This window comes from Trachurus japonicus, chromosome 11 (genome assembly GCF_045865225.1).
Source record: "Trachurus japonicus isolate A0001 chromosome 11, Traja_1.0".
Lineage (NCBI taxonomy): Eukaryota > Metazoa > Chordata > Actinopteri > Carangiformes > Carangidae > Trachurus > Trachurus japonicus.
Window position 1 is genome coordinate 20,250,109 of NC_140917.1, and position 14,012 is coordinate 20,264,120.

The following is a 14,012-nucleotide window of genomic DNA, read 5'->3' on the forward strand; positions in this document are numbered from 1 at the left end:
ACGTGAATGAATGTATAATTAAATTAGTCCGAACCTCTCTCCCTCATCTGCCTCGCTGCCATCATCTCTCTGCATCAATCTTAACTGTGAGTTTTTGTTCAGCAGCTGCCCGTTCTCCACTCACTGTCCTCCACACCTGCTACAGTAATATTTTATAAAGGGGAGCCCCTGTGTTGTGTTGTGTTGTGTTGTGTTGTGTTGTGTTGTGTTGTGTTGTGTTGTGTTGTGTTGTGTTGTGTTGTGTTGTGTTGTGTTGTGTTGTGTTGTGTTGTGTTGTGTTGTGTTGTGTTGTGTTGTGTTGTGTTGTGTTGTGTTGTGTTGTGTTGTGTTGTGTTGTGTTGTGTTGTGTTGTGTGTATGCCAGGCCCAGAGGCTGGCTCAGAAGTGGGTCCTCCAACCTATAGCACCAATCTAGGGCATAATCCTCCTCACATGTATATGTGTATGTGTGCTGACCTCAAGCCAAAAGGGTGCGATGTATGTAAGAAAGCACAACCTATAGTGCAAATCTAGGGCACACTGCTGCAGCGTGTGTGTATGTGTCAATCAAAAGGCACATAAAAAGGCAAAGTGTATTGGAGAGAGCGGATAATTTCCTCTTATCTCTGTCGCTCAAGGGGTTAACTCCATCTTTGTGGCGGTGAAATGAGAGAAAATCAGGACTTATATACATCAACCTGACACACACACACACACATTTACTCTCTGAGGACTTGGTTTTCTAGCCTGTGGCTCTTTTCCCCGTACACACACACACACTACCTGAGGACGGTGGTCTTTCATACACTTAACCATCCCTGCGTCTGACCCATTAACGTGTCGCTACACACAGTCTTTGTCGTGACATATTTACCTTCAAGTTCAAAGGTTATCCACTTCACACATGATGGGCTGACACAGGCACAGACACATAAACAAAGGTAGCGCATGCCTCTTTTTATGCCCTGCATTTTTATTAGAAAAGCGAAAGGAGAAGTGGAAACTGATAAGAAATATTGACAAATTTTATGGAGCTAAACTCATTGTTCACAAGCGCAGAGTCTGTTTATCCAACAGAGACACACTGCTGCTCACCCTGAGTTTCTGCCTTTAATGTATTACCATTCAAGTCACAGAGGAAAAGCAGCTGTTTGTTTTTATTTCTAAGCCACACAGGCTCAGTTACAAGTGCCTGTGATTATTTCAGTGCAGGTCCAAGAGACAGTTTGGTCCAGATGATGATGATGATGATGATAATAATGTTATGTTTTGCTCTTGCTGTAGAGAATGAAATGAAAAGCCTGAGGGCTTTTTCCCCCACCACATTTATCTGCACGTTTGTTTAGCTAACTGCTACATCTAGTAAGTGGAAGTATTTGTTTCCCCCCCTGTGCATAAGTCTCGCTTTACATGTGTGATCTAATTTCCAATTTTGAGTGTTCAAGTGTGAAAGTCGTATCCCTTTGTGTATATGTTTGTGTGTGTGTGTGTCATAGCAGTGTAGTGTGTAGATAGATAAGTAGGCTAAAGAGCAAGAGAGGGAATCTGTCTTTTGTTCCCCAGTGCTTTCTGAGATACTGAAGAGTTGCTTTTATTCCAAAGCAGAGTGAGGGACAGAGGCTTGAAAACACACAGTTTACACCTGTGATGAATTATGCAATTGAAAATGGTATGTTAATGAATAATAATTATTATAATAACTTAGATTTATATAGCGCCTTTCAGACGCCCAATGACGTTTTACAGTAACATAAAGGAAAACATCAATACGGAAGAGAAGGTACTGTATGTGTGTGTTTGTGTGTGTCAACAGGTCAGTCAGTGTCGACTTATTTGCCCATTTGCGGCATGAAGCGGATCTGCTCTGCTCTTAGTGCATTAGAGGAAGAAAAAAGGACAAAGGCAAAGCAAAACATGGATGTGCATGTGCAGATAAAAATCGTGACCAGCGACGTTCTCAGTGCAGCTACTGTTCGGCTGCATCTGTCTGTCTGCACACACACGAGGAAGTAACGCACATTTACACACAGAGGGTCTTTGGCTCCATGCCCAGCTAATGTACGCCACGCCCTGCTCTGCTCCCACACTGTTCACCATGAAGAGTGAGTGTGTGTTTGTTGTTTTAGAAAAAAAAAAGGAGGAACTAGCAAACAGAGTGTTTGTTTCCATCTGCACGTACTGTTGCTTACTCATGTGTAACATGTTTCTGTATTTAGTACTGGATCCTTACCCAAGTGTGTGTGTTTGTGTGACGCTGTGTTTTGAAGGACAGGGAGAGAGAGAGAGCTAAACATGCTAATATGTAATCAGCTAATTAGCTGTTAGAAAACTCCGATGATTAGACACAGTGTGGTTCTCAGCAATAATATTGTTGAGTCTTAATGACTTCATCATCTACTCTAATCTATACGTGACCAGCCTTATATATTCAATTAGCCATTTCCTGTACAGTGCATTAAAGTAGATTGAGTGTGGGATTTGCCTGGCCTTTAAGGACATTAGTTAGGAGCAGCAGTGGGGAGTGGGGTGGAGGTCACAGGTAGATTATTCAGGAAAGACTAATTGATCATAGACAAAATGACATTTTGAATTTGAGAAGAAATTAATAAGGTGGGGGAGGATGGGAAAATGTTTACAAACTCTTCCTGTAGAAACAAAAACAAAGACTTTGTTCAATTTCTTGAGTTTATTAAGGCAAATCTACCAACGCCTTGTATTTCATAATGTCTGCTGAATTAGTCTGTGTTCCCTGGGCTTCATTCACATTAATCATAGAAAGCAACGGTCCTGTTCTCGCTTTTGATCTTGAACGCTTTGAAAGTCAGCAGCCACTCACAATAATGTCTCCATTGCCTTTTCTTCAGTAAAAGTGAATTCTAGCATCTTTGTCACACGGACATCTTTTGAAGCAGAGGAGCCAGCTGTTCTTATAGTTTCTTTTTCTAAACTTCTTCTAAGTTTGATTGTTAAAATATTGGTGATGTACTGCACAGATTGAGTAGCATGAGAGCAGCAGCAGCAGCTCTGACAGTTTGGGGCTGAAGGTCATCTGTGTTTTATGTACAATCACTGTAGCTGCAGGAAAACAGATTTGAAGAGTGAATCTGTATTTTTTGGCCTGAGTCTTCTGACATTTAGTGAGTAACATGAGCTGGTGGTGTAGACAGCTGGAGTGATTGAACTGGGAGTGTATCTGTTTTTATCAGACACACAAGTGACAGACAACTGATAAACACAACATTGTACAAAAATAGCCACTATAAGTCAAAGTTACCAAACAGAATGCAAGATAAGTTTTTTCATTAAATTTTTTTCTCATCTGTTTTATGATCTCGATAGCAATGTTACTGTTTAACTTTTCAGTGTAAGATTAATGAGAAATATTTCTACAACACAGTTGCATTTATAACAAATAAAAAAGTAACACATTCAACTGAGGCAAATATCAGTTTCAGTGCAGCATGGTTACAGAGCCTTAACATCCAAGTCTGAGTCAGCATGTGGTTTTTATTAGAAGCAAAAACTTATACTGGTGCTGGTCCAGCTATTACTTACAGTTATTTAATTATTGTACAATAGATTCTCCATCCAGGGGATAATGTTATTTTATTTTCTTACAGGCTTGGGCCTCCACTACATTTTCTTTTTGAATGTTTCCGATCTATCATCAGTGTATGAACTTCAAATGACAGTCTCCTGATGTGAAAGGAGGTGTTTTTTCTTTTTCAGCAGCGGAGGGGGAACTCTGATCTGGGCTATAGTTCATCGTAAAGCTCGAGTGACAGTGAATCAGATGTAGGTTTGGCACTGCTACTCTAAAGAGCCGAGGCTGAGTGTGTGTGGAGGGAAAGATGCCCGTGGCTCCTATTTCAAGGAGCTGGCTGCCAGGCCAGTGCATATGTTGTTATGGCTAGGGAGATGACTTGGGCCTTTGATTGTGTGTGTGGTTTCCAGAACAGATGTGCAGTTCAAAAAGTGTGTGTGTGTGTGTGCATGTGTGTATACGTGTGTACATATGGGTAAGAGAGATTTTGATACAAGTTCAATCCTTACTTCTATATATATTTCATTTCACCGTGGACACCAGTGGTGAAGTGACTTGAAACATGAAAAAAACTATGATTATTACACATCATCATGCAATAACTGGTTTTCACTTCCAAAGCCAAATAAATAATGTGAATAATGTCCTTGAAAGGATCAATATGTCTCTTCTTTCTTAAGGTAGGAAGACAAAGAAGAAGAATTTGACAATTAGCAACAATGGCACCAATTAGAATCATAAGCACTATGCAGCCGAGGCACAATCTACAAACAGAAGCTGCATATAAATAGAAATTCTGGTTTGATGATCACGTCAGATGAAAGGTTAGGGGATCAAAGTTTTTATAATTTATCCTCTGGGAACCAGGAATGTCTGTATAGATATCCATATGAAAACATTTACATGCAGACTTGTGGAAGTACATGATTGTTCCCCGAGTTGTTGTCATCTTCTGTGTGAAAGGTCACTCGATGGAAAGTCATTTGGTTGTTACATTGTCAGCGTATGAATAAGGATTTGTTATTAAAAACCGACTTGACACCAAAGCAAGATTTGACGGCACTTGAACACACTAAAAACTCTTCCGCTGTTCATAAAAATTGAACCATGTGTTCGCCTTCACAGTAGACAAACAGCAGCCTGCAGCTGTTGGCAGCACCTGTCCAAACCCCGCATACAACCTGGATTCGTGTCATAGGTGTGTAGGCCCTATAGACTTCATACATATGCACCTCATGCGTACGGCCACAGCGCGCTCTTCACAGGAAATTGAACAAGGCTCTAATGTGTCCCTTTGTAAGTCACAGGTTTTATAGAAATGCTGTTTTATTTGGGGATGTGTGTTTTCCAACAATAGACTGTTATCTGGAACGCCTCTAGAGCTTGAATCATGCACACAAGTATGCCAAGGAAAATTCCTGTGTGTCCCCTCATACACATCTGCCAATCAAAAGCTGTGCCCTTCATGCATGTTAGCCCCGTGTCATATGCAGATTCCTTTTGTGGTTTTGATCGTCCTGTGTGTGTGTGTGTGTGTGTGTGTGTGTGTGTGCAGGGGAGAGGAAGAGATCAGATAAGCACGCGGTTGAGGAGGAGCTCTCTGATTTATAGGAGCTTATTGAGGAGGAAATAGGCGTCATAGTCCAGTGGCTGTAATAAACGAGTAGACCTCCCTCCACCGCCCAGCATCAAAGACACAGGCTACACACACACACACACACACACATTTATACAGATAAACACATATACAGTACAGATAAACGCATATACACTCCCTTCCTGTCATTCTCTTCCACTTGCTTTACTCAAAGTGAGTCGTGGCAGTGAAAAGTCAAAGAAGAGCAAAGCGTGGGAGAGAAAGCGAGCAAGGCCGAGAGCGAGGCGCGGAGAGTTTGAAGTCGGTCCAGCCGGGGTGAAAGGAGGAAGAGGAGAGAGAGGATGGACGAGTGTGGGAGTGAGGGGTGTGTTTGGCGGCGCTGGACTGTGTTTCAGGGGAATTCCTGTAACCCACCACACCTTTCAGCTGCCTTCATTAGAACTGATTGATAGTTTTTTGGGCGACACAGAAACGACAAAGGGTTTGTGTGCTTGTTTGTGCGAGGGAGGACCGACCTTGGCCCAGTTTGTTGGAAAAGATCACAAATTTTGGAAAGCGGCTACATGTGAAACTTCAAGCTGTGTTGTATATGAACATGTCAGGACTGTATCCTGGGTTAATGTTTGTCCGACTCTGGACAGAAGCGTCCCTCATTAGCCTTAAGTGGAGAGTTATGTTAGCTGTGGTAACTTACCATGATAAAAGAAGAGATAAAAGGCAGGATGTGTGAATGGTAATTTGATCTGTGCAGCAGGGCATTGCAAGGAGAAAAAGCAAATGAGTTCAGTGACACTTCCTTTTTTCAATGTCTAATAATATGGCATGCGAGGAAACAGACAGACGCTGGAGTGACGACTGCTATGTTCAGTGTAAAATAGCAATACTGCATAAATCAGTGTTGGATTTTCATTTGTTGATTGAAAAACTGATGTCACCTTTTGTTCTCATGCTGAACATCAAAGAAAAGCTAAATATGTGCTGAGAAACAAAAGTCAGGCCCACATTTCATTGGTTCCTATCTACCTGTCAAACTAAGATGGCCACAGTAACATGAACCCCTGTTATTGTTGCTCTCGCCATGGCCGGTGTTTTGCTTGAAACTGGACACTGCCTGTCCCCCACAACGCTGGTGATGCTTGGCCTCAGACACACACACTTACACTCATGCTGCCTCCATTTTTCTTTCTTTTTCTTTTTTTCCCTCATCCAGGCCCTTTTGTTTTCTTCACTTCACCTGAGAGTCCAAAAAAAATAACACGGTGCCACATCTTTCCAGGGAAGTACAACAAGTTTCAGCGCATGTCATGCACACACTCGTACACACACACACAGGCCTTTGGCAGATTGGCAAACAGCCACATCCCCTCAAAGCTCAACAAACCCCTGAAGAGGGAGCTGTTGTTTTATTTGTATCTATTCTCTAGACCCTCGTGGGGTGAATCCCAACTCATCTATGTCTTTTTTTTTTCCCAGTAGCTCCTCAATAGTTCAATAACAAATGGCCTAAAACAACTTCCTTCTTCACCCAGCACTCGCTCATAATGATGCAAAGTTTTGCTTTCATTAGCCTGCTGGTTGTAAAGAGTTTCTACATCCATCATTAACATTTAAAGACAAAAAAAATAAAAAGGGATAGGAAGTCATATAAAACACATACAGCTACTTCTGTTCCACAATGTGAATTCAATTTAAAAGCATGAGTTACACAGGTGTTTTGAATGAATTGATCCTGATTGGACCTGGTTTAATGACGACGTGGGCGTGAGCTTGACTGGCGTCGTTGTGACCTCATTAGTTTGGTTGCACCTGTGAAGGAGGGAGAGGTTACACCTTTAGTGATTCAGGAAGTTTGGTAACCTCATGTAAGTTTAACAACACTCAGAGTAATTAGTAATTCAGCATTGGCCACTTTAATCGGTTGTTTTTTAGATTTGAAAAGAACCAAATGGAAAAATAAGTCTTTGATTTGTTTATCAAACATGATCTGTCTCCACCTTGTAGATGTGAGTATTTTCTTTGTCTTGTAAACAGAACAAAACAAATGATGTAACAGATGGAAACAATTCTGTCCATTCATCTAAAAAAAAAAAGAAATTAGGCAGATTAATCAACACTCAAAATGAATCTTTAGTTGCATATCTAACTGTCACATCTTTTGTATTTGTCTTTTTTTTTTGCCAAGAAGCGAGTCCAAGTTTTTAAGAGGGAAGTAAACATAATAAGTTCTCTATGTATGTGGCCCTTTATGACGTCTTTAATCATGTGCTCAGTGATACATGTGTAAAGATAGATGATTTGAATCCATACAGTGTAGTGATGCTACCTGAAGAGACAATAAACTTTTTCTTCCAGCTCGTTCATCAAACGTTGCCAGTGTTTTAAGGGCTTTCACAACATTAACAGCTTCTACAGTAATCTGTTTGTTTGAACCCTGGAGATAAACTCATTTTCCATTTATGAATAGCCAGCGGCAAGATAAAATTACACGGATCCATTTCACGTAATCTGCATTTAGTAAACAAGCTCTTTACTTTCTCTCCACTTTTCTGTTGATGAAGCTATACGTCCATGATAGTGCTCCTTTTAGGAAGCCTCAGGAGTCAGATTCAGGAGGATGCTTTATTGCAGGTTAGTGAAGTAAGAATATTAAAACGAACACACTCTATCACATATACAGACACACACACACACACACACACACACACACACACCAACATATGAAACTCATTTATCAGAATTCACTTATCCATCCATTAACCGTCCCACCACACACTCCTCTGTCACATGCATCATGTGTTTTAGACATGTCTCTCTCTAATACACACTCATACATGTTCTCAGTGTTTGTTAATTATGGCCATAATAAGCACTCGGACGGAAACGAAGTTTGATAAGACTACTAATGACAAATGCAATTTGGGAAATTCCCCTTCTCACTCTCTCTTTCTCCCCGTCTCATACATCACGTCTTAATTACTGTGCCTCCTAATGTGTTTTTCTGAGATTTACTCTTTCATATTTCAAGATAGACAGAGCACTAGGTAATTATTGTCTGTCATTGTTGCCATGGATATAATATCTACGGTCACATGATGGCCTCCCAAGGTGACCAAGAAGTGGTTTTACAGCGACAAGGGGTGGGTGGGGGGTTACGGGTAAAAGTAGCAGTTGTGTGTGCGGCTTCCTTTCTTGATTTATGTGAAGGCTGTAATGACATCATATTCAACAGTGGAAAAGGTAATAAATTACACATCAGCTAATGGAGGCTGAGACTTTCTTTTTCTCCTTCTCTTTCTCCTCATCTCTTCTTTTCTCTTTTCCTCTTGCAAAGTGCAAAGTTAGTGTTCTTGCGAACTCTCAAAACTATCGCCAGTCACCGTCTCATGCTGAATGGTTGACTCACTGACAGAAATGAGTGCTTTTATAGTGTAGAATGTTATTTTCTTGTCTGTTACAAAGACGTTGAAGTTGTACTCTGTTATTAACTAAAAAAAACCTTGGGTGAACAATGGGATTTTGTTTTTCTTATCAAACTAGTCCATGGTGAACCTTGTGCTTTGAGTCAGTTTTATGAAGCTGATTCATTTAAAAAGTAATCCCTCAAGTCTGTTGTCATCTGGAAAAGAGCAGTGGAAATCCCCCTGCCTCTTTTAGCTTCCTCGACTTGTAGTTGCTAACAGAAGCGTTCAGCCCTCAGCGGGCTCAAGCAGCCAAGACACAAGGTCATGACTGCGTCTCGAGACGCTCGCAGTCTTACTGCGAACAACAACAACACCAGCGTTTCGTGTGGATCTACACAGAAGCTACAGCAGCAGGTATCCATGATGATGTGGGCAGTGAAAACACTGTTGATCAACAACTTGGTTGTTTGTGTTGTTAAGACCACAGACAAACCAATTTGTAGCAGTCAAACACACCACAGTCAGAGTACATCCAGTTATAGGTCCTCTCAGAGTTTTATATCTCTTGCATCATCACAGTACAAACAATGATCTGCACTGAAAAAAATCCTTTTGCTATTACACAAACAAACGTGTATATACTGTATATAACTCAGATTGTTCTTACCATAATTCAGCTGCCAATGCTTTAACATTGTGTCCTTGTGCTTTGTTCTCTTAAATCTAATCCCATACCAAAGCCTTGGGATCAGCACATGGACATCATGGTTAGATTCAACTTTATGTAGGATGGATAGAACTTAAGTCACAGCAAACATTTAAGAGTTGTCTTTGCAAATACTCTATCTACACATAAAATATAAAATGATGCAGATCTGTGTCTTATTGCATTTTTCATCAGTGATTTCTAATTTAAACATATATTCAACCCAGTGAGTCAGAGAAACTTGGCGACTCTCAGTCTAGTACTGTATGTCGTCTTAAATTCATCTGTGTTAGTTTGGCACATCTGGGATTTGGGACTTTCATTCTTTTTTATTTTTTTTCTAGATTTGCCTAAGCTGGGTCAAGTCGGATGGAGAGCATCTGTGCCTGAAAGCTATTTTGAAAATAAATACTGGGAGTCACGTCTTGGCTTGTGCCACTGAACAAGTTTCACACTGTTGTTCTTAAGCCTCTCCACCGATGGTTTCAGTTCGACTGTATGTCTTGGGTCGTGTCCTGTCAGGATGTGCGTGGTTGTCGTGGTGAAAGAGGCAGTAAAATTCATTGTGTGTTTCTCAGTCTCCTACTTTAGCATCATGCATTACAGTGAGATCGAGGACCAGACGGTGAACTGCGACATGACTGAGGAGTTCAATGTTAATTTGATTAAAGCCTCCTTGCTTTTAACCTTTCGCATGTGCTTTTTTTTTCTGCCAGAGCCAGACATGCTGTCATAGACTGGGTTTTGTTTTGTTATTTCTGCCTGACAACACAGATACAGTAGATGTGGTTGTAGCCGCCAAGTGCTGCAGCGTCAGGTCCTGCGGTCCTTGGCTGTGTGCTAACTCTTATGCCCACATCGCCAGATGCTGCAAAAAAAAATAAAATGTTGAAAGTTATGGAAACATGTCACATCCGCTCCACCACCTGCTGGTCAGTGGAGCACTTTTTAGGAAGAGGCTTCTTCAGCTCCACTGTGGTGTGATGTGAAGCACAACAGGAAGTCACTCCTGCCAGCTGCCATCACTCTGTACAATGACTCTCCTTTGTGTCAGGAGAGGGAGTTCCTCTGACTCAACAGTTTTAACTTGTAATGGACATGTTGTTCACCTGAACCTTTTTTCTTTCTTTCTTTTTTTAGTAAATTTACATTTTTGGGCTTTTAGGCCTTTAACTGATAGGACAGCTGTAGACAGACAGGAAATGGGAAGACAGAGAGGGGCCAGCAAAGGGCCAGCAGTGGAATTGAATGAGGCAAGGACTATAGCCTCTGCATAAGCTAAACGACGCCCCCTGAACGTTTTATTTGTGATGTTACGCATCACATCAGTTCATCTGTTCATCTGCTCGTGTCTCATTCGTCTATGTGTCCATCAGCTGCTGTCTCACGACTAAGCGGGTATTTATTTGTCGTTTGACAGGTGTTGGAAAAGTATGAGAGGTTGTTTATTTCAACAGTTTGTCGTTTGTACTGTTCATTTCCCATTAAGATGCAGAATAACCTGCTATTTGATCCTGGCATCTTGGAAACCTGGTGATGGCTGATGTCATGTTTTTCCCAAGACAGCAGGAGATTTCATCATTGTAACAGAATCGACTTTGATCGTTTGGCTTCTACACACACTATATCAAAGTCTTGTTCACTCAGTGACATAATACACACACACACACACACACACACACACACTGCTGGTTACCTTAATAGTGAGCATGCACCGTAGGTTTACTGTCAGTAATAAAGCTATTGACATCCCTTTCATCACAGGGATTGCCTCTCTCTGAGGAATACATCTGAGAGGATTAAGACTCCGGTCTTCCAGTGTGTTTTTCCGTGCGCCAATTAGAAGAGACAAATACGTGTATCGTCTGTAATTACAGTGTCATATGGATCGGCTAGTGTGGTACTGTGCAGCCGTTGTACGGATGAGAGCCACAGCAGTCCAGTCTGGTTTTACATTTGATTTCTAATCATTTGCGGTGTGTTTTCAGCCATAGTGCCTGATTGATGCCATCAGATCATCATGCTCACGTTCTTTATCTGTTGTGTTTTCACAGGCGGTCGGAGGAGGAAGTGGACATGGACAAGGTGACGGCGGCCATGGTGCTGACCAGTCTGTCCACCAGCCCGCTGGTTAGGAGTCCACCTGTCAAAGTCAGCGGTGAGTTTTATAACTGTTGAATGGCTGATTAAATAGAAATATACTTTTTTTTTTTTTAAACAAACAAAATGTGCTTTGCGGGTTTGAATAAACCTTTGGCTTTGATGTATCGTTCTCTCAATTCCATCTCTAGTAAAAGAAGAAAGTCTTTGAAAAGTGAACACAAAAAAGTAGCTCAGCCTGAGCCGGTCATTTGTATGTTCTGCCTTACACTGACTTTTCGTTCCCCCTCGGCGGCTATCTTGTGAATACATGTGGAAGCTTAGGTTGATAAATTACTGCCACCTGCTGTGCTTTCGGATGCTCTCATCAATGAGTTCTGCAAATCCACAGAAAAGGCACAATGAGTCTGGATCCGTGCCACTCAACGCGGTGGCGGAAATCCAAAGTGCCCCCTAACTGCAATCACATGCAACCGCTTAGATCGTCTGTGTAACCAGCCAGCTGTCCGTTCAACCGAGCAGCCGCGCAGCCAACCCTCCAACCACCGCGCACGTGTTATCACAGTCACACACTCACATGCGGTCAGATGTTAAATGTACATCACATACATCATGCACACATGCCCAAACTAGAGTTTAAGTACCAGCTGCACAGTTTCATCTTCACATAGTCATACAGCTGTCACACCCAAGCACACATGTTGAAGATCATACGATGTGTATTTACATCAGTACACACAGCAGGTTATAAAGCTTAGTGCACACTCGAGTATTGAAGAGGAACTATGCAAGATTTGCACCTTATTTTAACAGCTTCAGAGTAATTGTGATGGTTACATAACTTGTTACGGGGAAAATGGAGGCTCTCTGGCTTCTACCTCTCGTCTCTTGGCCGAAAACCAACCATGCAAGATCAGCGCCTCTTTCCCGGTGTCCCAGATCTCGTCTTGCTAGAAACATGGAAACATGGACTGCTTTATGGCACCATGACACAAACATACCCAGTAATCCATAATCTCTTGTTAACGTTACCCACCTCGGTAGACACCGCTCCACGGATTGCCTTCTCGCCAGCTTCGTTATAAACAAATGCACATGGCCGGGGGGGGGGGTCACATATACTCTATGTGACAGAATGTGTTTTTACCAGAATGAAAATATGTACTCCGAAACTGTAGGGGGAGCTCAGTAGAGAGAAAAAAAGGGACCACAACAGCGAAAGAGGACCTGACTTGCATAGTTCCACTTTAAAATCACACACAGTGCTTCCCCGACATAACATTTAAAAATGAATTAAATAAAAGTTGCATATAAGGATGTTTTCGTATCTTTAAATGTGCCTATCATAGTATTAGCATATCTGTCAATCATAATATTTGCTTTTCTATACCACAAAACCAAACATGTGTCAGCACTGCATTTTCTCATTGTCAGTGAGCCACTTCCTGTTTTATGTCAAACTGATGGAGATAAGAGAGAAGCCACATCACCAAGACGCTCCATTTAACCAAACAAACTGGAACTACTCTTCTCTCTACTCTTCTGTTACTCACACACTCTGCCCAGTGTACCCCCCACCCCACCCCAGCCTCCGTCTTCACAAAGTGAAATGACTTCTATAGCTGATAATCAAAAGAAACATCTCTTTGATCTAAAACACGAGACCTTGGAAGTCTGCCGGCGGGATCACAGAACAGGAAACTAACCTTTTTATTTTCTAGTTTCACACTCAACAGTTGTGCTGTGAGCCTCTTTTGTGTGAGCTTCATCGAAAGTCTTGATCTCTCATCTTAGACAGGAGAACAATCAGGGTTTTGTTGTGGTTTTAGCATCTGCAAACACGACTGAAGCCTCCCTCAGGGGCTCTACCTTTCTTCTTCACTCGTGTAATTTGTGTGCCTGATGTTGTATTGTATTGTATTCTGTCTGAAACGTGGCCAGGGCACCTTTAAAAAGAGCTTGCTAACCTCAGTGGGAGTTTATCTGGTTAAATAAAGGTTGAATTTAAAAAAGGAAAAAACTTCCATCAATTCATCATCATTTTAATCTTCTTTCTGTTCTCTCTCCGTCTCTCTGTTCTCCATCTTCTCAGATGGTCTAAGTGGTTCGTGGAAGGACAACGGCTCAGCGGGACCCTTCACGCCATCTAGCAACAGCTCCTCGGGGGGCTACTGGAGTTGGTCTGCCCCCAGTGACCAGTCCAACCCTTCCACACCTTCCCCACCGCTCTCCGCCGACAGCTTGAAGCCATTCCGAGTGCCCAGCCTGGGCGGTGTCGGCCCCGGACCCGCGGGGCCCGAAGACCCCAGCCTGGACGACCAGGACGGCAGCAGCCTGCTCTTCGATGAGCCCATCCCTCGCAAGCGCAAGGTGAATGAATAGTGACAGACACGTGCAACAGAAAGCCAGATAGCACCCACTGAACCTCACCTGGGCCGATTTCGTGCTCTCAGAGATCATTTTGTTGTTTTAATTCATGAAACTGATTCTCAGCTGCATCTTCTTCTCAGCAGTAGAAAAATGGCGCAGTTATTTGACCACTGTTAAAGCATCTACATACAAGGAACTTTCATTTTGTGTTGATTTTGGGGACCCCTGTGGACAGAAGCGGTAGTGTTTTGCCAGAATATAAGACTGCATTTCCTATGAGCTTTAGCGTGTATTGTCGTAAAGATGCTTATCTGGC

The 14,012-nt window shown here is 42.1% G+C and overlaps 1 protein-coding gene across 1 annotated transcript in view; it reads left to right on the forward strand.

Annotated features, from left to right (window-relative positions):
* The window catches only part of znf704 (zinc finger protein 704), a 48,069-nt gene that overhangs the window by 27,532 nt on the left and 6,525 nt on the right, over positions 1–14,012 (forward strand). The window contains exons 3-4 of the mRNA XM_085791586.1: positions 11,281–11,384; positions 13,419–13,696. Of these exons, the coding sequence (XP_085647712.1) occupies positions 11,281–11,384; positions 13,419–13,696 (382 nt within the window). The remainder of the gene's footprint in view (positions 1–11,280; positions 11,385–13,418; positions 13,697–14,012) is intronic.